At 38.0% G+C, this 23,733-nt stretch overlaps 11 protein-coding genes across 11 annotated transcripts; 7 read left to right on the top strand and 4 right to left on the bottom strand. All coding sequences in view use genetic code 12, as the record gives it.

The window, feature by feature from the left end:
• Nucleotides 1-162: 162 nt before the first annotated feature.
• Nucleotides 163-3,303, bottom strand: I9W82_005244 (uncharacterized protein; the record flags this gene model as incomplete). Its single annotated transcript, XM_067694400.1, has 2 exons — nucleotides 163-1,739; nucleotides 2,016-3,303. The coding sequence occupies 2 exons, from the start codon at nucleotides 3,301-3,303 to the stop codon at nucleotides 163-165; spliced, it is 2,865 nt and encodes a 954-aa protein (XP_067546724.1).
• Nucleotides 3,304-4,042: 739 nt separating this feature from the next.
• NOP6 (Nop6p) lies at nucleotides 4,043-4,672 on the top strand (the record flags this gene model as incomplete). The annotated part of the gene is made up of 1 exon (XM_067694399.1): nucleotides 4,043-4,672. The coding sequence occupies one exon, from the start codon at nucleotides 4,043-4,045 to the stop codon at nucleotides 4,670-4,672; it is 630 nt and encodes a 209-aa protein (XP_067546723.1).
• Nucleotides 4,673-4,766: 94 nt separating this feature from the next.
• RAC1 (Rho family GTPase) lies at nucleotides 4,767-5,504 on the bottom strand (the record flags this gene model as incomplete). Its single annotated transcript, XM_067694398.1, has 1 exon — nucleotides 4,767-5,504. The coding sequence occupies one exon, from the start codon at nucleotides 5,502-5,504 to the stop codon at nucleotides 4,767-4,769; it is 738 nt and encodes a 245-aa protein (XP_067546722.1).
• A 1,129-nt stretch (nucleotides 5,505-6,633) lies between these two features.
• On the top strand, nucleotides 6,634-7,836 carry I9W82_005241 (uncharacterized protein; the record flags this gene model as incomplete). The annotated part of the gene is made up of 1 exon (XM_067694397.1): nucleotides 6,634-7,836. One exon carries the CDS (start codon nucleotides 6,634-6,636, stop codon nucleotides 7,834-7,836), a length of 1,203 nt encoding a protein of 400 aa, XP_067546721.1.
• Nucleotides 7,837-7,857: 21 nt separating this feature from the next.
• Nucleotides 7,858-8,949, bottom strand: I9W82_005240 (TFIIH complex serine/threonine-protein kinase subunit; the record flags this gene model as incomplete). Its single annotated transcript, XM_067694396.1, has 1 exon — nucleotides 7,858-8,949. The coding sequence occupies one exon, from the start codon at nucleotides 8,947-8,949 to the stop codon at nucleotides 7,858-7,860; it is 1,092 nt and encodes a 363-aa protein (XP_067546720.1).
• Nucleotides 8,950-13,289: 4,340 nt separating this feature from the next.
• Nucleotides 13,290-15,392, top strand: SDS24 (Sds24p; the record flags this gene model as incomplete). Its single annotated transcript, XM_067694394.1, has 1 exon — nucleotides 13,290-15,392. The coding sequence occupies one exon, from the start codon at nucleotides 13,290-13,292 to the stop codon at nucleotides 15,390-15,392; it is 2,103 nt and encodes a 700-aa protein (XP_067546719.1).
• A 1,277-nt stretch (nucleotides 15,393-16,669) lies between these two features.
• TEF2 (translation elongation factor EF-1 alpha) lies at nucleotides 16,670-18,046 on the top strand (the record flags this gene model as incomplete). The annotated part of the gene is made up of 1 exon (XM_067694393.1): nucleotides 16,670-18,046. The coding sequence occupies one exon, from the start codon at nucleotides 16,670-16,672 to the stop codon at nucleotides 18,044-18,046; it is 1,377 nt and encodes a 458-aa protein (XP_067546718.1).
• Nucleotides 18,047-18,207: 161 nt separating this feature from the next.
• On the bottom strand, nucleotides 18,208-20,142 carry I9W82_005237 (uncharacterized protein; the record flags this gene model as incomplete). The annotated part of the gene is made up of 1 exon (XM_067694392.1): nucleotides 18,208-20,142. The coding sequence occupies one exon, from the start codon at nucleotides 20,140-20,142 to the stop codon at nucleotides 18,208-18,210; it is 1,935 nt and encodes a 644-aa protein (XP_067546717.1).
• A 586-nt stretch (nucleotides 20,143-20,728) lies between these two features.
• I9W82_005236 (ENO1) lies at nucleotides 20,729-21,103 on the top strand (the record flags this gene model as incomplete). Its single annotated transcript, XM_067694391.1, has 1 exon — nucleotides 20,729-21,103. The coding sequence occupies one exon, from the start codon at nucleotides 20,729-20,731 to the stop codon at nucleotides 21,101-21,103; it is 375 nt and encodes a 124-aa protein (XP_067546716.1).
• A 325-nt stretch (nucleotides 21,104-21,428) lies between these two features.
• I9W82_005235 (cytochrome P450) lies at nucleotides 21,429-22,952 on the top strand (the record flags this gene model as incomplete). Its single annotated transcript, XM_067694390.1, has 1 exon — nucleotides 21,429-22,952. The coding sequence occupies one exon, from the start codon at nucleotides 21,429-21,431 to the stop codon at nucleotides 22,950-22,952; it is 1,524 nt and encodes a 507-aa protein (XP_067546715.1).
• A 472-nt stretch (nucleotides 22,953-23,424) lies between these two features.
• Nucleotides 23,425-23,727, top strand: I9W82_005234 (uncharacterized protein; the record flags this gene model as incomplete). The annotated part of the gene is made up of 1 exon (XM_067694389.1): nucleotides 23,425-23,727. The coding sequence occupies one exon, from the start codon at nucleotides 23,425-23,427 to the stop codon at nucleotides 23,725-23,727; it is 303 nt and encodes a 100-aa protein (XP_067546714.1).
• Between the last annotated feature and the right edge of the window lie 6 nt (nucleotides 23,728-23,733).

Below are 23,733 nucleotides of genomic sequence, written 5' to 3'. Positions count from 1 at the left end.
ATTAGTCTTGCCTAGCTTTTAGCCTTGGCAATGCTACAGATTCCCCAACCAAAGTTTACCCGAAATAGAAAGCCATTACTCACTTTTACTACAAGGTGTCAATCTCTCACAGAATTAGACTCGATTAAAGTATAAATAATATCAAGCTTTCAGGTATTTTCCTCACGCAAAAGTCAAATTACACCCATCCATCATCACCATAATTGCCGTAGACTTCGTTCTAACTTCACCCGGATCAGCACAGATCGAATCGAAAGTTTGCAACAACCGAATAGTAACATAACTAGTTTCAAGTAATGCCAATTGTTGTCCTAAACAGTTACGAGGTCCAGCTCCAAATGGCATAAATGCAATACCGCCAGTTATAGGTAAGCTACTCCATCGATCTGGGTTGAAAGAGTATGGATCTTTACCAAAATACTTTTCCATTCTATGTGCTGTCCATAGTGGGAAAACTACTCTCGTGCCCTTTCTGACCAACATTGGTGATTCATTGTTGCCACCGCCGCCTCTTGGTAAAACTGTATCTTGAGTCGTTGTTCTTGAATTGAATGGGACTGGTGGATCATACCTCAATGTTTCATTTAAACACCAACGTAAGTATTCACATTTTTGTATGGAGTCAAATGTAATGGACTCAACATCGGGGAATTGTACTCTAATTATATCTCTCAATCGTTTAAACACTTCCGGATGACGACCTAATTCAAGAAATAAAAATGACATTAATGAACCAGTAGTACTTCTTCCCGCAACAATAATACTCAAGATTTCATCACGAAGCACTTTTGGATCTTTAGTCTGTTGAGCAAGATCATAAAGAAACAAAGTCCCATCATTTGACAATTTTTCCAAATCTTGTTGATTCATTTCCAAGGCTTTCTTGACATAATAATCAACGAAGTCATGTTGATGCTTGATTTGAATATACAACTGTCTTGGTTGATAAAGAACATGGAATTTCCCCATTACTAACTTCCTCAACATGTAATCGGCACCTTTATCAAAACTTTGAGCAAAACTCTTCTTTGCATCAGCTGAAATTGAACCAGATGTAGGTTCACCAAGCATTGATTTCAAGCAATCACAGCTTTCACCAAGTAGGAAATGAGTAGTATAATCCATAGTAAACCCTTGGAAGATCTCTTGCATGTCAAGAGTCCTATTTGGAGCTTGTTTAATTGCTTTAATCATACTCTGAGTAAATGGTTCCATTGATTGAATTTGCTTGATATGTTCTCTACTAAAGAATGGTCTGAGCATGATTCGCGAATGCTTCCAACTGGTGCCTTCACTAGAAAATATTCCATCTCCCAACAAGATGGAAAAAACATCTAGTCTGATACCTAATGTGAATTCTGACGTATGTGATGTTGAGACCATATGACGAATAGTTTCTGGCTCGACTGTAAATATGTTTGGTTCTAACCCCACCGTTGTGCCAAATGTAGTTGTATTTAAGTCTTTGAAAATCTCATCTAATGCCTCATGGGCCGTACCTTGCTCATGATTGCGTTTGAGATTCAAGATGAATTCCAAACCTAGCCAACCCAAAAGTGATTGCTTAGGCACTTGCTTTACTGGTTTGCATCCGTGTTTCTTTGCCATCCGTGTCAATCGAACATGATCGATAACTTTGTAAATGACGTAAATGGCAATGAAAGCCAAGTAAAGTGTATAATTCATGTTTGATGATTCTTGAGTGTTCAATGTAGCTTCAATTGGGGAGGTTTCTGATCCTATTTAAATTGAAAAGGGGAACCTCCCCACTAGCATTGTAGCAAGCTGGTATCACCCTTCTATTGTCTTTCAATGACAAACGTATGTGAAAATGTATTGAGAAAACGGAGAGAGTTTTTGGCAGTTGCGCATACTCCACAAATGGAACCCCTCACTTGACCAAACGGATGAGAAGAGTAGTTATCCGATAACCGATAGCATTGATTATTCTATAAAGTATATGTAGTCTAGCTAATAATGTCTTTATAAATTATGAGCTTTACGGAAATGTTCACCAGCGTAGATAGCCTTATCTCCTAATTCCTCTTCAATTCTCAAAAGTTGATTATACTTGGCCAATCTTTCAGATCTAGCAGGAGCACCAGACTTGATATGACCCGACCTAATACCAACCACCAAATCAGCAATAAATGCGTCTTCTGTCTCTCCTGATCTATGAGATACAAACACTCCCCAATTGGCAGAAAAGGCATCATTGGCAGCTTGGATGGATTCAGTTAATGTACCAATTTGATTCACTTTTAGTAATAATCCATCGGCTGATTTCGATTCAATTGCTCTTTTGATTCTAATTGGATTTGTTACAGTTAAATCATCTGCAACAACTTCAACTTTACCACCAACTTGAGGGTAAAATTGACTCCAAGCTTCCCAATCATCTTCAGCAAATGGATCTTCAAGTAAAACAATTGGATAATTCTTCAACAAATCAACGTAGAATTGTGCCAATTGACTTGGACTTAACCATTTTGTTTCATCAGTCTTTGGATTCTTGAAATCCAAATCGTATTTACCATGTCTAAAGAATTCTGATGAGGCAGCATCGACAGCAATATGCACCTTATCCTTGTGACCAGCAGCTTCAATTGCAGCAACAATCAAATCCAAAGCTTCCTGAGAGGTCCGGACATCAGGGGCAACACCACCTTCATCACCAACATTTCCTGCAGATTTACCATACTTCTTTTGTGCCAACGTTTTCAAGTGGTGATATACTTCAGAGTTTAATCTTAATCCTTCACTAAAACTCTTGGCACCAATTGGGGCAATCATAAACTCTTGCATTGCTAAATCACCACCAGCGTGAACACCTCCATTCAAGACATTTTGGAAAGGTACTGGCAATACAAACTTGTCTTGTTTTGAATGAGCGAGGTCAGCAATGTACTTGTACAATGGGACATTCTTTTCCGCGGCACCAGCTCTAGATGCAGCTAATGAGACTCCTAAGATGGCATTGGCACCCAATTTCGACTTGTTTTCGGTACCATCCAAATCGATTAAAAACTTGTCAATCTTGGCTTGGTCAGTGACGTCGATTTTTGCCTTGATCAAAGCTGGGGCAATGATGTCATTGACATTGGCAACTGCTTTTAAAACTCCTTTACCTCCCCATTTAGATTTATCACCATCTCTTAACTCGACAGCTTCATGAACACCAGTAGAAGCACCAGATGGAACAATTGCTCTGAATGAACCCTTTTCAGTAGTTAAGTCAACTTCAACAGTTGGGTTACCTCTGGAGTCGTAAACGTATCTCGAGTGAATTTTAGTAATAGCCATTGTTGTGTAGTGTTGTTAAAGTCTGAATTGAAAAGCAATTGAGAACTATTTCCCTCCCTTTTATATGCTGTTGGCTAAACATTTGGTTTTGTTTATAATTGCTTCCACGGATCTGATCGGAGTTTCCAATCACAGGTAGCTAATGGGTTTTGTGTAGTTATACTATGTGATTGTGTGGCTCAAAATAGCAAGTGTGTATTGTATATGTATCGTGTACATTCAAATAAAGGGGGGTTTTAGGGGTGTATCAGACTAAAGCAATCGGATATTAAGCATCAAGACGGAGCTTAGAAAATATATGCACATTGAGTTAAAAGCACATAAAACACATTCAGTACATACACCACAACCTTTTAAAGTAAGCGCTCGGCACGCTGTGCACCATATCTCACCATTCCTTTCGTCATCTTCCCCAGAATTGGGCTTTGTTTGAGCGGAACTAGGCCCATTGACGTATTCAACCAGGATTTGTTGTACACAAAAGAAGATCAGTGGCGTGATCAATTGCTAACCACTATTTTGAGTTACGAAGGAGTTCCAGCAGCACAACATCCTCTACTCAACTACCAACTATCCTATTGTGATCGATCTAACTCGAGTGTGTGATGTTGGTTAAAAGATACTCTGTCGTAGGTAGTAGTGGTATGTTTTGTGTCATTGATAATCATCTCTCTCCTTTGAATAATTTTCTCTTCACAGCAGCTCATCTCATACCCAAAACCAAAGCTCAAATCCACCAATGTCGGACGCAAAGAAGTTATCCAAAAAGGAAAAGAAATCACTTCAATTTCGTAAATCCAAAGAAGAAAGAGAAGCAGATAAACAAACAAAAGAAGAATCTAAGAAACGTAAACTTGAAGAACAGGAAGAAACACCCACCAATGATGCTGCAGTAGATCCACCCAAGAAAAAGAGGAAAACAAGAAGAGGTAAAAAGGGTAAAGGTGTAAACGATGGCAAAGGGCCCAGATTCATCCTATTTGTTGGTAATTTGCCATATGATGTACAACAAGCTGAATTAATTGCTCATTTCCATAATAGTAATCCAGATAGAATAAGAGTTCGTCAAGATAAAGGTATTGCATTTTTGGAATTTGATAATGATACGCAAGAAATACAAAGTAAGATGGAGTTGGCTTTACGAATGCATCATCTGGAGTTGAGAAATCGAAAGATTAATGTTGAATTGACTGTAGGTGGTGGTGGCAATTCTGAAACTAGAATACAGAAATTGAAAGAAAAGAATGAAAAGAAGGATGAAAGGCAGAGGAAAAGGATAGAAGAGGATAAGAAGAAGAAGAGCGGAAAAGGAACATCGAGTAGTGACTTAAGTGGTGTACATCCTTCAAGAGCAGCATTGATGCAGTAGAATCGCATAGATATACCTACACTTATCCCACTCTTTCAAGCTATAAATGTCCATGTGCATCTATATTTTATATAAAATAAAAACAAGGGTTTAATTACAATATCGTACATTTCTTTGCTTTCTTAACTTTCCTTCTCTTTCCATGAGATCCATCCACATTAGTACTACTTCCAGCAAGAGTGAATCTTCGATGTGGAGTCTTTGCATGACCTTCTTTATCAGATCCATTATTATTCAAAGTTGACCCACTTAAGCTATTGGTGCTGATGTAATCTTTACTATGTGAATCAGGCGGATCCAACACTGCTCGTATAGCAAAGTCAAATATCTCTTTAACACCATTTTGCGTAGCTGCTGAACATTCCAAGTACTTGACAGCACCAATCTCTTTAGCCAATTTATTACCTTGTTCTTCAGTTATTGGTTTCAAACCCTTTGCACTCAACTCATCCAATGCATGAGGATCTTCTCGTAAATCAGTCTTTGTACCAATCAACAACACCAATACGTCCTTTGGACAATGATGGTGGATCTCAGGTATCCATTTCAATTTAATATTTTGAAAAGAATCAGGACTAACTACTGAAAAACAACACAAGAAGATTTCAGTTTGAGGATAGGATAATGGTCTCAATCTATCATATTCTGATTGTCCTGCAGTATCCCATAATCCTAATTTGATTGGTTCTCCATCAATTAACACTGAAGCTGAATAATTGTCAAATACTGTGGGAATGTAATCATCGGGAAAAGTATTGGTGGTGTATGATATTAATAAACAGGTTTTACCTACCCCACCATCCCCTACTACAACTGACTTGATACTCCTCATTAGTGGATACTGTGTGTGTGTGTTGGTTATAAAGATTTCAGCTTTTGTGGACAAATGGTCTGATGATAATAATTTTTCTGGGTGTGCGCCGCTTGCAAATTAAAAGACTAGTGCAACGGGATTAAAACACGCGTGAAATTGAAGTGTTGGTGTAATGTGGTACGTGGTATGTGTGGAATGTGTTATTACCACCTGCTCTTTTGATTATTATTATTATGTGGTCTGTTTGAATAAATTGGTTTACCAATTAGTTAAATTGAGTGTCTGATAATGGAATGTTTTTTTTCGCTGGTGAAATTTTTTTGTTGTTTTTCTGTCTGTCGTTTTTTTTTTTTCAATTTGAGTTCGATTTCCCGCCTGAATTTATACTACTTTTCTTTTGCTAAAATTAAAATTGAGAAAGTCTCTATAACCAATTTACTATTTGTTTATAATGTGTCCTTTACTCTCCTTTCAATTTAGAAAGTGAGCTACAGCTGTAAAATTCAATTGCTTATGACACCGATCTTTTCTATGTCGTTTAATCGTCAAAAAAAAACCAACAATTGTATGCAAACTCTATAATTCCTTCTATTACTAACACAACTTCATGTAACTTCAAGTGAGGTCCACACTTCATAAGAAAATCTTTGTTTTCTTCTTGACAGGTGGTGTTGTACTATATTTTTTATTCCTCAGATCTTGTAGAAACTCCAAATTGGCAAAAAAAGCTATTATAACCAAATTTGCAATTGAAAGGATCGTCTACGCTGAGCAAGAGTAAAACCTTCTGACTAGCTTGCTTGTACTAGTCTTTTCTCTTAGGTAAGGCGGAAAGATGATCCGCGGTCCGCCGAGCGCCGAGCGCCAAGCATCATTCAGCACGACACATCGCCTGAGCTTAGACCCTTTAACTGACCATCCCCTTTACTTTCCTCTGCAGTGCTGTACTTTCCTCTCTTCAGGGTCACTGTATACCGTAGACAATGCGGAGTCAGATATGGCTGAGGAAACTAGTACTTTTTGTAGACCATTATGGAATATGTCGCAAAAATTACAAACCACGACATTTCACCCAAAAGCGGGACCAAAAAGCTCGCTTATAAAACCCAGCTCACTTCTTTACCCCACCATCTATCTTTCAATTCAAATGTTAAGACTCCCCAGTAAACGACTATTCCACACCTCAACTACTCAATTGTCAGAATTTTCCCATATTGTCATCGGTGGAGGCATTGTTGGAGTAGCAACTGCATCTGAATTACAACAACAATCAGGTAACAGTGTCCTACTTGTTGAACAACATGATGCCCTAGGTCAAGAAACTACTTCACGCAATAGTGAAGTAATACATGCTGGATTATATTACCCTAAATCAAGTTTGAAAGCTCAGTTATGCATTGCTGGTAAAAACAAGATTTATCAAGCTTGGAAACTGGGGAATTGCCCAGTCGATTTACAACAATGTGGTAAATGGATAGTTGCACAGGATGAGGTCGAAGAGGAATACTTGCATAAATTGGAGTCAAATGCGAAAGAATTGGAAGTTCCCGTGAACTTCGTGCCACTCGATAAAGCAAGCCAACATTATCCTCTTATACGTGCCAATAGAGCTATTCTTGAGAGTCCCACTTCCGGAATCATCTCCGCTCATGAATACGTTTCATTCCATGAAGCTAATTTCGAAAATAGTGATGGAACTATTGGGTTGAGTAGCAAAGTGGTTGGAATATCATATAACTCAGGAACTTCAAACTATACAATTACACTTGAAGTCGATGGTGAAGTTATGGAAATCACTAGTGATAATATCGTCAACTCAGCTGGCCTATTTGCTGCTGGTATTGCCAATATGATCTTGCCTCAACAAAGGCACTATGATTATTATTACGCCAAGGGAAATTATTTTAGTTATACTCCAGAGACTCCCATCGGACAACGAATCACTGATAAATTAATCTACCCCTGTCCTAATCCCAATGCATCGTCGCTAGGTACACATTTGACATTAGATTTAGGTGGTCAGTTGAGATTTGGACCAGATTTGGAATGGTTGGATGTGTCCAGTGCTAGTGAAATTGATTATACTCCGAATCCACGTAATTTGAAACCAGCTTATGAGGCGGTGAAGCAGTATTTCCCATTAATTACTGAAAATGCATTATTCCCATCGTATTCTGGTGTGAGACCGAAGTTGCTTTCAGCAAGGGATAGTAAGCAAAAATTTGCTGATTTTGTGATTAAAGAAGAGGAAGGATTCCCAGGATTTGTCAATCTTTTAGGAATTGAGAGTCCTGGATTGACTGCCGCATGGGCAATTGCTGATTACGTAAAAGATATATATCATAAATAGAAATCTTTTTATATTTAAACTCTATACACGCCTTCTCTTTAATGCATCAGAGTTGTTTCCACTATCAACATCCTCATCCGCCCTCTTTTTTTCCTTAATCTTTGGCAACAGTTCTGGTTCCGTAGGACGAGGACTCTCTGTGAAATACTCATGCAATAAAGCCTGTGTTGAGGTGCATCTTCGACTAGGATCCAATTGAGTCAACAATATCAACAAATCCATTGCTTTATCAGTAGCAGCACTAAACCTCATTCGTAATTCCTGTCTTGATGGAGGTGGATACACATGCAATGCATTATACAGTGGCAAACTTGATACATTAGGCCATATCTGTTCAGTTGGTGTACCATAAGCTCTAAAAGTTACATCCAACTGATCAACATCATCCTTACCAGCAAGATACGGAATACGCAACATCAACTCCGCAAATATAATTCCAATTGACCAAATATCTATCGCTTCTGTATAATGCTTGGCACCAAATAATAGCTCCGGTGCTCTATACCATCGTGTAACCACATTTGAACTTAAATCTTCATTAGGATTCCCCAAACTTCGAGCAAGTCCAAAATCGGCAATCTTTAACAACCCATCGGGTGAAATTAACAAGTTATTAGGTTTCAAATCACGATGCAAGATAAAGTTTCGATGACAATGATGAATCCCCCGCAAAGTCATCAACATCCATGATTTAATATCTGCTGATTTGAAAACTATACTTTTATCCTTGATCAAAACTTCTAAATCACAAGGTAAGAATTCAAGAACCAAGTTTAAGTTATTATTGGAAGTGGCAAACACATCAATTAATTCAATCACATTTGGATGTTTTAATTCTTGCAAGTACTTGACTTCTCGTATGGCTGACATGTCGAGTCCATCTTTGAATAATCCAGTCTTTATCTCCTTGATTGCGATGGGTCGTTTGGTTGATGTTTGCTTCCCGAGATAAACAACGGCATATGTACCTTCACCAACTTTGCGATCTTTAGTGTAGGAGGAAACTGTGTGATCAGTTAGCAGTAACGAAGGCGTTGATGAGGCTGAAGGAGCTTTGTGTGATGCTGATGTCCCCGGTAGTGGTGATTTATTTGCTACTGCTGCTGTGGCCATGGTTGTGCTGGGTGTGGTTTTGTAGTGAGTGAAGCTTTTTCCAAATTTGGTCTCATCTGTCGAGAGCGCTACCTTGCAGTTATTTTGCAATTACCATCAGCCAGATAGAGAGTACACGAGTGCTGAACAAATGATACAGCTAGGCTGTCGGTGATTTAGAGCTCACACTACAATTATCATGATATACACAACATTTAACAAGTTATACATTAAATTCATATACAATGATATCCTCAAAAAAGATTAATACGTACCTTGAATCCAATGCATATAGACTCCTTGTCGGTTGGATCTCCAACAAGCCACAAAATTCAAATCGTACACCAGATGTGTGTGGGTAACACCTGCGAAATGGCCAAAGCAAAAAGAGGCTCAATACTAATCTTCGAAAGTATCATTATTCAAAACCAAAAGATATCCATCATACCACGGCTTGGTTGATGAATTCCTTAAGTCGTTCTGATGCCATCTCTTTGATACCATCTGTATGATGAGATCTCGTTTCACGTTCTATCAGTACAAATCTATGAAGGACTTCGTAATAATTCAATTCACAGACTACACCATCCTCCGGGCGATGAAAAGAAAAAGGTAAAAGAGTCATAAATTAAAGAGGGCTTCAAGCTGTATTTATACTCGATATTCTTTGGGGTTTTATCAATTATCTAAAAACAGTTAAAATAATAACATAAGCATAACTTTACATATGAACTACGTATTATCTTGTAAGCACCTCCTTTCGTGGGCCTCTTGTGCATAAACACACTTGTCAAGGCTTAGTTTTGCGTCCAAAGAGTTCACAGATAACAACTCTACAATTATATCATGGTACACACAAACATTAACCAATTTATACATTAGATTCATCAATATATAATGAAATAGATATAAAAATATACGTACCTGTTTTAAAATATTTTAGTACATGGACAAATTACCTAACAAAAGAGGCAACAACTTCAAGCTTCTCATGAGAGATGATGGATTTCACAAAAGAAAGAAGAAAGAAATCCAATACAACTGGTGAGTTGCACTTTTTATTCAAAACCCCGAGATATTCATCAAGCCGCAATTGGGATTGATGAATTCCTCAAAATTGTTCTGATGCCATCTCTTTGAAATACAAGGTTGTTATTAATGTACGTTTTCGATACAAAAACAATTCCAGGAGCATTGAATAACCAATTAGTTAGTTCGCTAAATTAATCTCAGGTCATAACATCTTTGCTAAAAGAGAAAAAAACAAAATAAAAAAATAAAAATTGAAGAGGAATTGTTACTCTATTTATACAAATTTATTATTATTTGCTGTTTTAATCTATGAATGCTTAACAAAATTGTTTATGTGGGCAGAGGCGTTTTGAAAATGTAGAAATTAGAAGATTTTCAATGATTTAAGAAAATAAAAATATGGCCTCATTGTCGCAAAACTTCAATTTAAAAATATTCACACTTTGGATGTTGACTTCTCTGCTACAACCCCGGAACAATTGTCAACAGCTATTCCCAGCCCAAATTTAGCTATATGAACTACCTTGGATTAGTAGGTAGCACGGACAACAATTACTTTGCTTCTCATTTGTAGTCAATTTCTACAATTCATATAATTAATTGCCAAGAACAGTACCAAAATAAAGTTTTCCAGTTGTCTGCATTTGGACGACTCCTTCCACGTAGTCAAAATTTACTCAAACGCGTTCGATAGAAGACGCGTTTTTTACCAAATGTAGAAGAAAAAGAGTCTGTAGTGGGTGTATTTTGTGTGGTTTACTTTAAATAATTGAGTAACACAGAGTGTATGATTTGATAAATTACCTCATTGGATATTATCATATTGTTCGTTTAATTTGATGAGACCAAACCAAAGTGTCTTAGTTGCTCGATTACTTTTCAGAGAATGAAGCGCTAGCTGTCACCTAAAACGTATCACTATTTTGCTTTCTTCCTAAACCCATCGCCATCAGCGTTGGTTCTTGTAAACAGAGGAAATTTCTGAAATCTACACAGTCCAGATTGACAAAGTTACAAATAACAATATACAATGTCTTTATATTATAATAAAATGTTCACAGATTAATAACTCACCAACCAAATTTCAAATAATCCCCAGCACGATCCTCCACCCTATTAATAAATAAAAAAAGGTTGTAATTCAACCTCTATGATCCAAATTCCAGCACAGTAATAATGCCAAAGTGTGCAACAAACACAAGTTTTGGTAAATCACATATGCCAAAAAATTATAGTAATCACAGGGTTCGATACCGTATTCAACGTGTCCAAACCTAAATAAATCCATCAATCTAAACAAAGGTATTTGTTTGTTTGCTGTTTGATGCATTTCTAAAAGTTCGGTGAAATAAGGCAAACGCCGCTTTAAAGCGGGAATTAATGGTAGAAAACCACTCTGTTTTACCTAGTTGTATACAAAGTAGTAATGAACTGATAAAACAGGCAGAAAAGGATTCGACCTCTTTGAAGAATGTAAAATACAAACCGAGACTTGTGGTCAAAGGAAACAAAATGAAAACCCATATACTTTTGGAAAGAACGTATTTTCTTATTCTCCTTTTTTTTTTTATTTGATGTTTTGTTTCTTTAGTCTCCTCCCCACTCAATCTCCCTAAAAGTCGTGTCCAACAGAATTTGCCTCTTTTCGCCCTTAGAAGAAAGAAGCAAACCATCTTGACAACCAATTCTCCAGGGCAAGAAGATAATTCAGGCTGTGTGTATAGGAATAAATCCAGTCTTCTTTGTTCTTTAAACTCCAAAGCTTGTAGTCAATTATAAGACTGTTTCTCACAACGATCTCTTTGTTTGAGTTGGTGGCATTAAAGTAAATTTCATCTTTCGAGCAAGCTGATAATTGAAAGATATCACTTTGCTTTAGTCACTTTTGAACAATCAATCGGTTGGCTGAACGCAAAAGAGGTTGTGCGGATAGAGTAATTTTGCCCAATATTTTTTCCAAAATTGGTTGCAAAATAGAGTAAAAGTTAGTTATGTAACAAATGTATCTCTAAACGTAGACACAAGTCTACAGATACTGTAACATAGAAGTTGAAAGAGGCTATAGTATGATGGAATCCATATACCTCAGCTCACAACGATAATTACATCAAAATGTTGAAAATCTGGCATTTAATAGATTACTATTCTGTAAGAGCTACTGCTTTGTGTTTAGAGGTTCAGTGCATAAAGTAGCAAAAAAAGGTTTAAAAATCATGCGACTTTGGCATGTGATTTCGAATCAATTAATTTTTCTTTAAAGGCACGTGGGGATGATTAGAGAATGATTATGGCTAATAGAGACCCGAAAAGAAAGACAGAGAGAGAGAGAAACAAAGTGGATAGTGTGTTTGTAATGATGATGATGAATTGATTTAACTCGTATGATTTTTTTTTTAGAAGACAATACAAAGTACACAATAAGATATACGCAAAAGGTAGCACAAACTCCGAAACTAAAACAAACAATGGAGTTGAAAAGCAAGCCGACAAGTAAGGAGCTGGGGAAGATGTGTGTGTGTAACCAAAGCATATATGATGATAGAGATGTGTATTTTGAGATCAATTGAGGTGCTAGTCTTTCTACTGTATAGGATTTTTGTTTGATTTGTTTTTGTTCTAGAACAAAATCATTCTTTTTGTTTCTATTATTCTCTCCTATTTTTGTTTATATTTTTCGAGTGACTCCCACTATAACTTATATATTACAATCATTTAGAGTACAATAAGATGGTGGTGTGGTTTATAAAGAAGAAGAAGAGTCATTTATAGATCTCTTTATATAGATTACATATATCTTTAAGGATTCTTTTGTTGTTCATCTCTCCCCTTCTCCTCACCCCTCACTTTCTAAAATCAGACATCAGACACACAATTGCAATTACAAAAAACAACTGACGAAAAAAAAAACACAACAGAAGAAGAAAAAAATATACAGAAGAATCAACTAACCAACCAACAAACGCAGAAGAAACTCTTTCTTTTACTTTTTACCAAATCAAATCCATCTTTACAATCAATTGAACTTAATCTATCTGTAATAGAACTATACCACAATACTCATAGTCACACATTTTACAATTGATACTAAAAAGCTTACCACTGAATTTTATCAACCACAATTCAGATTTCATCAAAAGATCTGGTCAAAAATCACGTAACTTTTATCAATAACTACCGAACTCGAAGGGATTAACTTCATCTTACAAGTGTCTGACTTGCTAGAGCCAATTATCTCCTTAACACTTCGTTCACATCAATTGAAATCTTTCTGCTTTTTCCCACTGCGCCACTGATCAAACACAACGTTCTACTACATCGATACTGAAAAAATGGTTAACCCACCACAACCTAGGCAACAGCCACCAACTTCGCCTCGTGTACCCAATGCTCAAACCAATGCAAAGCACTCACCAAGTGTCCCTCATGCTCAATTGCATTTTCAACAACAACAACAACCACAATCAGGACACTCTCATCATCAACAACAGCCACAACTGCAACTTTATCACACAAACACTGCTTCATCTCAATCTTCACAGTCATCCAGCACCTCTGGGCAAGGATCTTCCAATGTACCACATGGTCATTCTTCTCATGGACACAGTCATAGTCATGGTCATAGCATTAGTCATGGATCCAACCACCCATCTCGTAAACCATCAATTGTTGAATTGTTGAGCTCACCACCACCATTACCAGTTGATCTGGACGAAGCAATTCATCACTTGAGCTTATCAAGAAATCCATCTATTAGCTCTAGAACTTCAACTGGATCAGCTAATCCTTTCCTGTATGGTGGAGTCCATAGCTCAGTATCACCACAAGGAAGTGTATCAGGAAGCTCTGCCATTGCCGGTTTGGACTGGAGTGATGTTCCATTGACTGAGGTTGTTCAATCAAACAAATTAATCAGCATTCATTGTTCTCATTCGATTCAAGCCGCATTTGAAACTTTGGTCAAGAATGATTTAACCAGTGTTCCTGTCTCAGTATCTAAAGATGATCCAAGTGATTTAAGAAACTGTTTGACGTTTGATTACAGCGACTTGAATACATATTTGTTGTTGATTATGAACAAGGTTGATTATTCAGAGTTGAATGTAGAGGAAATTGGTGAACCAACAAACACTTTACAAGAGAAGCATGAAATTATCACTCAAGCAGTTAACAAAGCCAAAAAGGGAGAGGAAGTACCTGTTGAATTTATTATCAAGTTGCATCCAAAGAATCCATTTATCAAATTTGCAGAAAATGACACCTTATTTTCAGTAATGGAAACTTTGGGAAATGGTGTTCATAGAGTGGCAATCACTAATGAAGAATCAACAAAGATTACTGGTATTCTTTCACAAAGAAGATTGATCAAATACATGTGGGATAATGCAAGACGATTCCCACTGTTGGAGTTTTATCTTTCCTCAACTATACAAGATTTAAAGATTGGTTCAAGTAAACCAATAACAATATATGATGATCAACCAGTATTGGAAGCCTTGTACAAGATGTTTCATGAAAATGTTTCTTCATTAGCTGTTATTGATCGTACAAAGACCTTGATTGGTAATATTTCCATTGTTGATGTTCGAAACTTGACTAGTTCCAAAAATTCACACATGTTGTACAAGTCAGTGTTGAGCTTTATTAGTTACAACTTGTCACAAAAGGGTATTGCCGAAGGTAAAGATCAATTTCCAATTTTCCACGTCAATAATCAAAGTTCATTAGGAAGAGTTATTGCCAAATTAGTTGCCACTGAATCGCATAGATTGTGGGTTGTTGATACTTCTAGAAAAGCCACTAGTATTTCAGCACAAGGATCAGGCGCCCCAAATAGTGGCACAAACAACAGTGGAGCAACATTTGGATACCCACAACCAGCTGATGCTTCAATTTTGAACAAAGCTGCTAGTGTTGAAAGCCGTGAACAAAGTCAAGCTATTGCTAGTGAATATCCTAATGCTAGTAGTCAGTTGGGAGCTGGTACAGCATTGGCTGCTAGCTCGATTCAACAAGAGCAAGGATATCTAAGTGGAACAGGCAAATTGATTGGTGTTGTTACATTGACTGATATATTGGGAGTATTTGCTACATCAAAGGGTCGTCGAACTGATCCTCAATCAGCTAGAAATTTCAGAAGAAGAAGCTCAACCTCGACTACAAGATCATCAATTGAGAGTCTAGACAATACTATTAGTGGGGTATTGAATGCTGCTGGTGGAAGCGGCAGTGGTAGTGGTAGTGGCAGTGGTAGCGGCAGCGGAAGTGTAAGCGCAGGTGCCAATAGCAACACCGCTGGTGGTTCCGGTTTGGTATCAAATAAGAATACCAGCTCGACTAGTGTATCATCCAATCCGCTTACAACTGGTGCAAATGATGTTGCCAGTGGCAGTGGTGCTCCTGGCGCGACCACAAGCTCCAGTGCCACTAGATAGGAGAAGCATAGTTTGAGTACCTGAAGAACATTTTTTAGCTTTAGCATAGTGTAGCAGAAGGAAATATGCTTATAAGTAATATATTTATATCTTATAATTTTTTGCAGCCCGATGTAGACAGAGTAGGTTTTGGACGGAGTCGACATCATACGCAGAGCGGGGAACCGTAAGGGAGTGGGCGGAGGTTACACGGAGAGTTTGGTCGAAGAGGGAAAAAAAAAAAGGAATTTGAAATCAGACACAATTTCGTTTTTTTTTTTTGCTTAGTTTTGTGTTGTAAGTTATTGTTTTTGTTATGATTGCTCATTGCGGAACTCCTTTTTTCCTTTCTCTTTTTTTTTAGTGTTGACTGATTGAGTGGATGAATACGAGACAAGCTGGCAAGTGATAGTCAAGATCAAGGTCATACATATTCAGCGTCATCAATGAGTTTTTAGCCAATTGAGCAAAACTTTTCGATGAGTAAATCAACGATTTACCAGCTCTTTTGTTGAGGAATATCAGACACAATTGTTCTTTTTTTTTTTTCTTTTTCAGACACTTTGCTTTTTTCAGACATTTTTCTCTTGTTTTTGTTAACCACTATAAAGCTCAATTTTTTTATGCACAAAATAGAAGGCGACAAAGTGGTTACAGCAAAAAATTGGAATGAGGGGGAGAAGAAGAGAAAAGGCTGAAATTAGTCATAAAAAGATCAATATTTGTTTATAGAGTAAATTAGTCATTTGATAGTATATTGTATTGGACTATAGGAAATGACTCATTTTGATATACGTATCTAGCTAAAGAGTGATCGTTTTGTCTGTCTGTATTTTTTTTTTTTCTTTTTGCCTTTGTAGTTTTTTGATTTTCTGTGTCTGAAATTATTTTAGTGTGCGAGTGGGTTTTGTGTTGTAATCAAGCAAACACCACACGACATGCGACGAGTTGAGAACTTTTTGTGAATGTAAAGAAGGAGAGAATAGACTACGATTGGTGGCTGCTTATTCTACAGCAGGTCTGGGTCAGTCCTTTTCAAGCAATTGACTCATGGAGATTAGTTTGATGACCATAACTCTCTTCCTAATCAGTTTTCACATTTGTGTCTGAAAATTTGCAAACAATTTTTTCAGACACAGACACTAAAGAAATTTTTTTCTGTTTTTTCTTCTTCTTCTTCTTCTCATCTGTTATAAAACCTTTTCATCTCTCCTTTGGAAAAAAAAATTTTTCTCTTTTTCTTTTCCTCTTCTTCTTCTTCTTCTTCTCTACAAACTTAAAGTTTAATATAATCAATCATGGGTAAAGAAAAGACTCACGTCAACTTAGTCGTTATCGGTCACGTCGATTCAGGTAAATCAACCACCACTGGTCACTTGATCTACAAGTGTGGTGGTATTGATAAGAGAACTATTGAAAAGTTCGAAAAGGAAGCTGCTGAATTGGGTAAAGGTTCATTCAAGTACGCTTGGGTTTTGGACAAATTGAAGGCTGAAAGAGAAAGAGGTATCACCATTGATATCGCTTTGTGGAAATTCGAAACTCCAAAATACCACGTTACTGTTATTGATGCTCCAGGTCACAGAGATTTCATCAAGAATATGATTACTGGTACTTCTCAAGCTGATTGTGCTATTTTGATTATTGCTGGTGGTACTGGTGAATTCGAAGCTGGTATCTCTAAGGATGGTCAAACCAGAGAACACGCTTTGTTGGCTTACACTTTGGGTGTTAAGCAATTGATTGTTGCCATCAACAAGATGGACTCAGTCAAATGGGACAAGAACAGATACGAAGAAATTGTCAAGGAAACCTCTAACTTCGTCAAGAAGGTTGGTTACAACCCTAAGGCTGTTCCATTCGTCCCAATCTCTGGTTGGAACGGTGACAATATGATTGAACCATCTACCAACTGTCCATGGTACAAGGGTTGGGAAAAGGAAACTAAAGCTGGTAAGGTTACCGGTAAGACCTTGTTGGAAGCTATTGATGCTATTGAACCACCAACCAGACCAACTGACAAGCCATTGAGATTGCCATTGCAAGATGTCTACAAGATTGGTGGTATTGGAACTGTGCCAGTCGGTAGAGTTGAAACCGGTATCATCAAGGCTGGTATGGTTGTCACTTTTGCCCCAGCTGGTGTTACCACTGAAGTCAAGTCCGTTGAAATGCACCACGAACAATTGGCTGAAGGTGTCCCAGGTGACAATGTTGGTTTCAACGTCAAGAACGTTTCCGTTAAGGAAATTAGAAGAGGTAACGTTTGTGGTGACTCCAAGAACGATCCACCAAAGGGATGTGACTCTTTCAATGCTCAAGTCATTGTCTTGAACCATCCAGGTCAAATCTCAGCTGGTTACTCTCCAGTCTTGGATTGTCACACTGCCCACATTGCTTGTAAATTCGACACTTTGATTGAAAAGATTGACAGAAGAACCGGTAAGAAATTGGAAGATGAACCAAAATTCATCAAGTCCGGTGATGCTGCTATTGTCAAGATGGTCCCAACCAAGCCAATGTGTGTTGAAGCTTTCACTGACTACCCACCATTGGGAAGATTCGCTGTCAGAGATATGAGACAAACCGTTGCTGTTGGTGTCATCAAGTCTGTTGAAAAATCCGACAAGGCTGGTAAGGTCACCAAGGCTGCTCAAAAAGCTGCTAAGAAGTAAACTTGAAGAGTAATCTTTGTTGTAGTGTCTTATAGTTAAAGGTAAAATGATAAATATAAATAAATTTTACTAGTAACTCGAGAGAATGTAGAGAAGAGACGCTTTGTGTTGAAGATTAATTTGTTGTTACCTATACCTCTAAACCTGAATGCTTTGTTCTTCTAAATCAGTACTGCTTGAAAGCCTTTTCCACTGACAACACCCATATAATCACCAGAGTTTTGTCTCCAACAAACATTATTGACTTCCAAATCTTCATCGTATGCTAAAACTGGCACATCAACGTTACTGCTATTTCCACCGTTAAAATTCTTGCTACTTGCCACTGAACTTGCAGAGTCATTGGTGTGTCCATTGGTGCCATTTCCACCTCCACCACCTCCATTGGATAAGCTCGTACTTGAACTATAATTTGACCCAGTTGTACCCAAATTGTTCAAATCCCACACCAACGCTTGACAGTCATCACTACCACTTAGTAAATAATTGGACGTAGGATGCCAATGAATCAGATTTACAGAAGCAGCAATAGGGGATGATGGAGATGCATCAATTGTAGCCATGGGGAGTCCTGGCATTCGCATATCAATGATTATTATTTGACTTGAATTGACTCCAAATGTGGCAAGGTGATGTTGATCAACGTTTGAAGTTGAAAGACGAAGTAGTGCTTTGGAATTGTAGTTTGCTGAATGTACAGGAGCAAGGGGTTGTTGTTGTCCTGAGGAAGAAGAAGAAGAAGTAGATGGTGCTGGAACGGCGGAGCCTACTGATGCGTGTCTCCTTGTGGGAGGAGTTGGTGTTGGTGGTGGTTCATAAATGATTGTTGAATGTTCCAAGGATCGTAGATCAAATACTCGCATTGAACCATCGTTCCCAACTGATGCAAACACATTGGTGGAGTTGTGAATGAATTTCACATCAAATACCTCTGAATCATGGGCTATTAATTGAGTTTTGATAGAGGCTGATTCGCCCAACTCGTCATGAGAGTGGGAGCGATTGAGATCCCATACTGTACATGTAGTATCAACACTCGATGTTATTATTATATTAGTATCGGTTGAATTCCAATCAAATGATGTAACTGGTGGTGAAGTGTTGATTTTGTCTTTGCTATCCGCTGCAACGGCACTACTGCCAGTACTGGTTGCATTGTTGGCCAATACATGAGTTTGCACTAGATTGTAACTAGCGTCTCCCGACTCGGTAACTTTGTACAATCTCAATACATCACTTGAAGCAGCTAGACGTTGAGTTTGATGTATACCACCACCTTGTAACAATGACGGGTCCCACTTGACATGCGTAACCGGGTAATTTAAACTGGTATCTGCAACCTTCTCAAACATGAACCCACCAACCTCGCTTGCATCAAAGTCATCGCGAGACCCTAGGTATTGGTTACCATAAACATCAACTACTGGAGGTGGGGCATACTCATTTTCAAACGCTCTTCCGTGAACAATCTCCAACTTGTTGACAAAGCCTTCCTTATATGACCCCAATGCTATACAGTCCAAAGAATTATTGTTAATTGTTGTCCAATCACATGCAAAAAGTGGCGATTCACTAAAATAATAAGAGCTGCGCTCAACAGGGGAGACGCCAACTCCTGGAGTTACCGACGCCATGTTTCTCGTAGTGTATGCTTTGGGGTTAGGAAGTGTTCCTGCACCCATTGCACTAGCACTTCCAGGAATATAAGATGCGGGCAATGCAGACGAAGGATTGAATGGAACGGCTGTGGTCGACGGTGACATTGATCCTTGTATGGGACTTCTTCCAGTTGGGGTTAGTTGAAGAGATGGATCGAATGGCTGAAATGTTGAGCGGTGTTGTAAGTAAGGCAGTTTCTGAAGTTGTTGTTGTTGCTGCTGCAGCAGTTGTTGAGGTAGCCGTGATGAGCCTGTAGCCGTTGGAATGTTTGATGGCGGAGGGGCAAACGATGTCATGTTGGACATACTATTGTTGAGTAGTGATGAAGATGTTGATGATGACGACACATTAGATCTGTTTGCAGGTGCATTGGGAAGATATGAAACAGTTGGTGGGATAGCTGGCGAATTGCGACCATTACTCGATGCACCACCCATCGCTATATCTGTGACACTGATGTTTCCAATCGAGCTCCTTTTTCTGTGGTGAGATCTATCCATGAATATTCTTTTTTTTTTTTTGATAATCTGGGCTACTCCCTTCCGTTCTTCAAGCTATTTTTGATAGTCGTTTCGATGAGAATTAGTTGCTCAGTGAGGGAGTTGTGTATTATAATCTTGACTTTATTACCTAATGTGTATATTCAACAACATTTGACTTGAAAATTGTGAACATGCAGCAAAACGCAATTCAAATAAGAGAACAACGCAAGGCTGAATGAACAAAGAAAAAATTGGGGGACCTGAAAACAAAAGATATTAAACTTCTCTTGACTTATGGATTCACTTTAGATTGCAATTACTACCACTTAGTTCTATCCAGTAACAGTAAGCCCTTTGTAATTCTCAAAAAGGTTGGGTTGAATTTATTGTGTTGATGTGTGCCTGTCTCTCTCTTGCCTTTTGTTGACTTTTTTTGATGTGTATGAGTGTGAGTGTGTGTTGTGTGTGGTGGGGAGGGAATTATGAAACTCTTTTTTTTATCCATAGTACACTACTATTGTCCCACACTACTTATATATATATGATTGCAAAAGAGCATACTGCTGAAGTTGATTTAACCACTGAAAAGGGTTCATTCAGAGCAATTGAATCGAAATCAGCCAGTGGGTTATTACTAAAAGTGAATCAAATTGGTACCTTGACTGAAGCTCTCCAAGCTGCCAATGATGCATTTTCTGCCAATTGGGGAGTATTTGTGTCTCATAGATCAGGAGAGACTGAGGATGCATTTATTGCTGATTTGGTTGTTGGTATTAGATCGGGTCATATCAAGTCTGGTGCTCCTGCTAGATCAGAAAGATTGGCCAAGTATAATCAACTTTTGAGAATTGAAGAGGAGTTGGGAGACAGGGCTATCTACGCTGGTGAACATTTCCGTAAAGCTCATAATTTATAGTAGCTAGACTACATATACTTTATAGAAAAAGAACCAATACTATCGGTTATCGGATAATTGTCTTCTCATCCGTTTGGTGCAATTATGGGTTGTGGTTAAGCACTTACGTAATGATTGACGCAGTTTAAGGGTCAAATGAGGGGTTCCATTTGTGGAGTATGCGCAATTGCCAAAAACTCTTTCCTTTTCTAGCATACATTTTCACATACGTTTGTCATTGAAAGACAATAGAAGGGAGATATCATCTTTGCTACAATGCTGGTGGCACAATTTAAATGGGGTGACAAATCTTCCCAACTGAAACTACATTGAACACTCGAGTGCCATGAATTATACACTTTACTTGGCTTTAATTGCCATTTACATCATTTACAAGGTAATCGATCACGTTCGATTGACACAATTGGCAAAGAAACACGGATGCAAACCGGTAAAGCAGGTGCCTAAGCAATCACTCTTGGGTTGGTTAGGTTTGGAATTCATCTTGAATCTCAAACGCAATCATGAGCAAGGTACGGCTCATGAGGCATTAGATGAGATATTCAAAGACCTAAATACAACTACATTTGCCACAACGGTGGGTGTAGAACCAAACATATTTACAGTCGAGCCAGAAACTGTTCGTCATATGGTTTCATCATCTCATACATCTGAATTCACATTGGGTGTCAGATTAGATGTATTTTCCATCTTATTAGGAGATGGAATATTCTCTAGTGATGGTACCAGTTGGAAGCATTCACGAATGATGCTTCGCCCATTTTTTGCTAGAGAGCATATCAAGCAAATCCAATCAATGGAACCTTTTACTCAGAGTATAATTAAAGCCATTAAACAAGCTCCAAACAGGACTCTTGACATGCAAGAGATTTTCCAAGGGTTTACAATGGATTATACCACTCATTTCCTACTCGGTGAAAGCTGCGATTGTTTAAAATCATTGCTTGGTGAACCTACATCTGGATCAATTTCAAGTGACGCAAAGAGGAGTTTTGCTCAAAGTTTTGATAAAGGTGCCGATTACATGTTGAGAAAATTAGTAATGGGAAGATTCCATGTTCTTTATCAACCAAAACAATTGTATATTCAAATCAAGCATCAACATGATTTCGTTGATTATTACGTCAAAAAGGCTTTGGAAATGAATCAACAAGATTTGGAAAAATTGTCAAATGATGGGACTTTGTTTCTTTATGATCTTGCACAACAGACTAAAGATCCAAAAGTGCTTCGTGATGAAATCTTGAGTATTATTGTTGCAGGAAGAAGTACTACTGGTTCATTAATGTCATTTTTATTTCTTGAATTAGGTCGTCATCCGGAAGTGCTTAAAAGATTGAGAGATATAATTAGAGTACAGTTCCCCGATGTTGAGTCTATTACATTTAACTCAATACAACAATGTGAATATTTACGTTGGTGTTTGAATGAAACATTGAGGTATGATCCACCAGTTCCATTCAATTCAAGAACAACGACTCAAGATACAGTTTTGCCAAGAGGCGGCGGGGTCAATAATGAATCACCAATGTTGGTTAGAAAGGGCACGAGAGTAGTTTTTCCACTATGGACAGCACATAGAATGGAGAAATATTTCGGTAAAGATCCATACTCATTCAACCCAGATAGATGGAGTAGTTTACCAACTACTGGCGGTATTGCATTTATGCCATTTGGAGCTGGACCTCGTAACTGTTTAGGACAACAATTGGCATTACTTGAAACTAGTTATGTTACTATTCGGTTGTTGCAAACTTTTGATTCGATATATGCTGAGCCGGGTGAAGTTAGAACGAAGTCTACGGCAATTATGGTGATGATGGATGGGTGTAATTTGACTTTTGGGTGAGGCAATACATAAAGCTTTGATATTATTTATAGTTATACTTAATTTAGTTTATTTCTGTGTGGGATTGACGTTGTAGTAGAAGTGAGTAATGGCTCTCTACTCCGGATAAATTTTGGTTGGGGACTCAGTAGCACTGCCAAGGCTAAGAGCTAGGTAGGGCTATTTTTAAATTTTTGCATCCGAGATTTTGTTACTATTTAGCCGATTAGAACCCTTTTGCGTTTTGTGTTAAATCCGAATGATGACTAAAAATAAAATTAAAACATATTTGAAAAACATATAACATATCATTCTTCTTTTTTCATAATAGATCATTACGTGATTGGCAATGTGTTCATCCACGGCAAAACACTATCACGATTCCCACCAAGTGTCCCATCAACAGCGGCGCAATTCCTCGCACTTACACGAGACCATATCGTCAAAATCATCGTCTGCGCATACACAAAACCATAACCATCATCATCATCATATGTCACGGCTAGATCATGATCATGAACTGAATCTGCATTTCACAACTGATGGTAAAAAACTGACCACAGAAGAGCAAGTCATTGGCCATGACTCTAATCACGACCAGGAGCCCCATTTATTAGCCACATCGAGTCCACGTGGCCGAGAACAAAGTGAAGAAGTTGAAGAACGAGGCAGAAGTAGACTGCGTGAAGATAAATTTGATGTAACTGATGACAGTCTTGATGATATAAGCTTAATGGGATTCAAAACGGGGTCTAAGCATACCAGTCCTGCAAAAATGAAGAAAGTTAGAGGATAGAAAAAG

This window comes from Candida metapsilosis, assembly GCF_017655625.1.
Source record: "Candida metapsilosis strain BP57 chromosome Unknown scaffold7, whole genome shotgun sequence".
NCBI lineage: Eukaryota > Fungi > Ascomycota > Pichiomycetes > Serinales > Debaryomycetaceae > Lodderomyces > Lodderomyces metapsilosis.
Note: the sequence above shows the minus strand (reverse complement) of the source record. Positions and strands in the feature narration are given on the sequence as shown.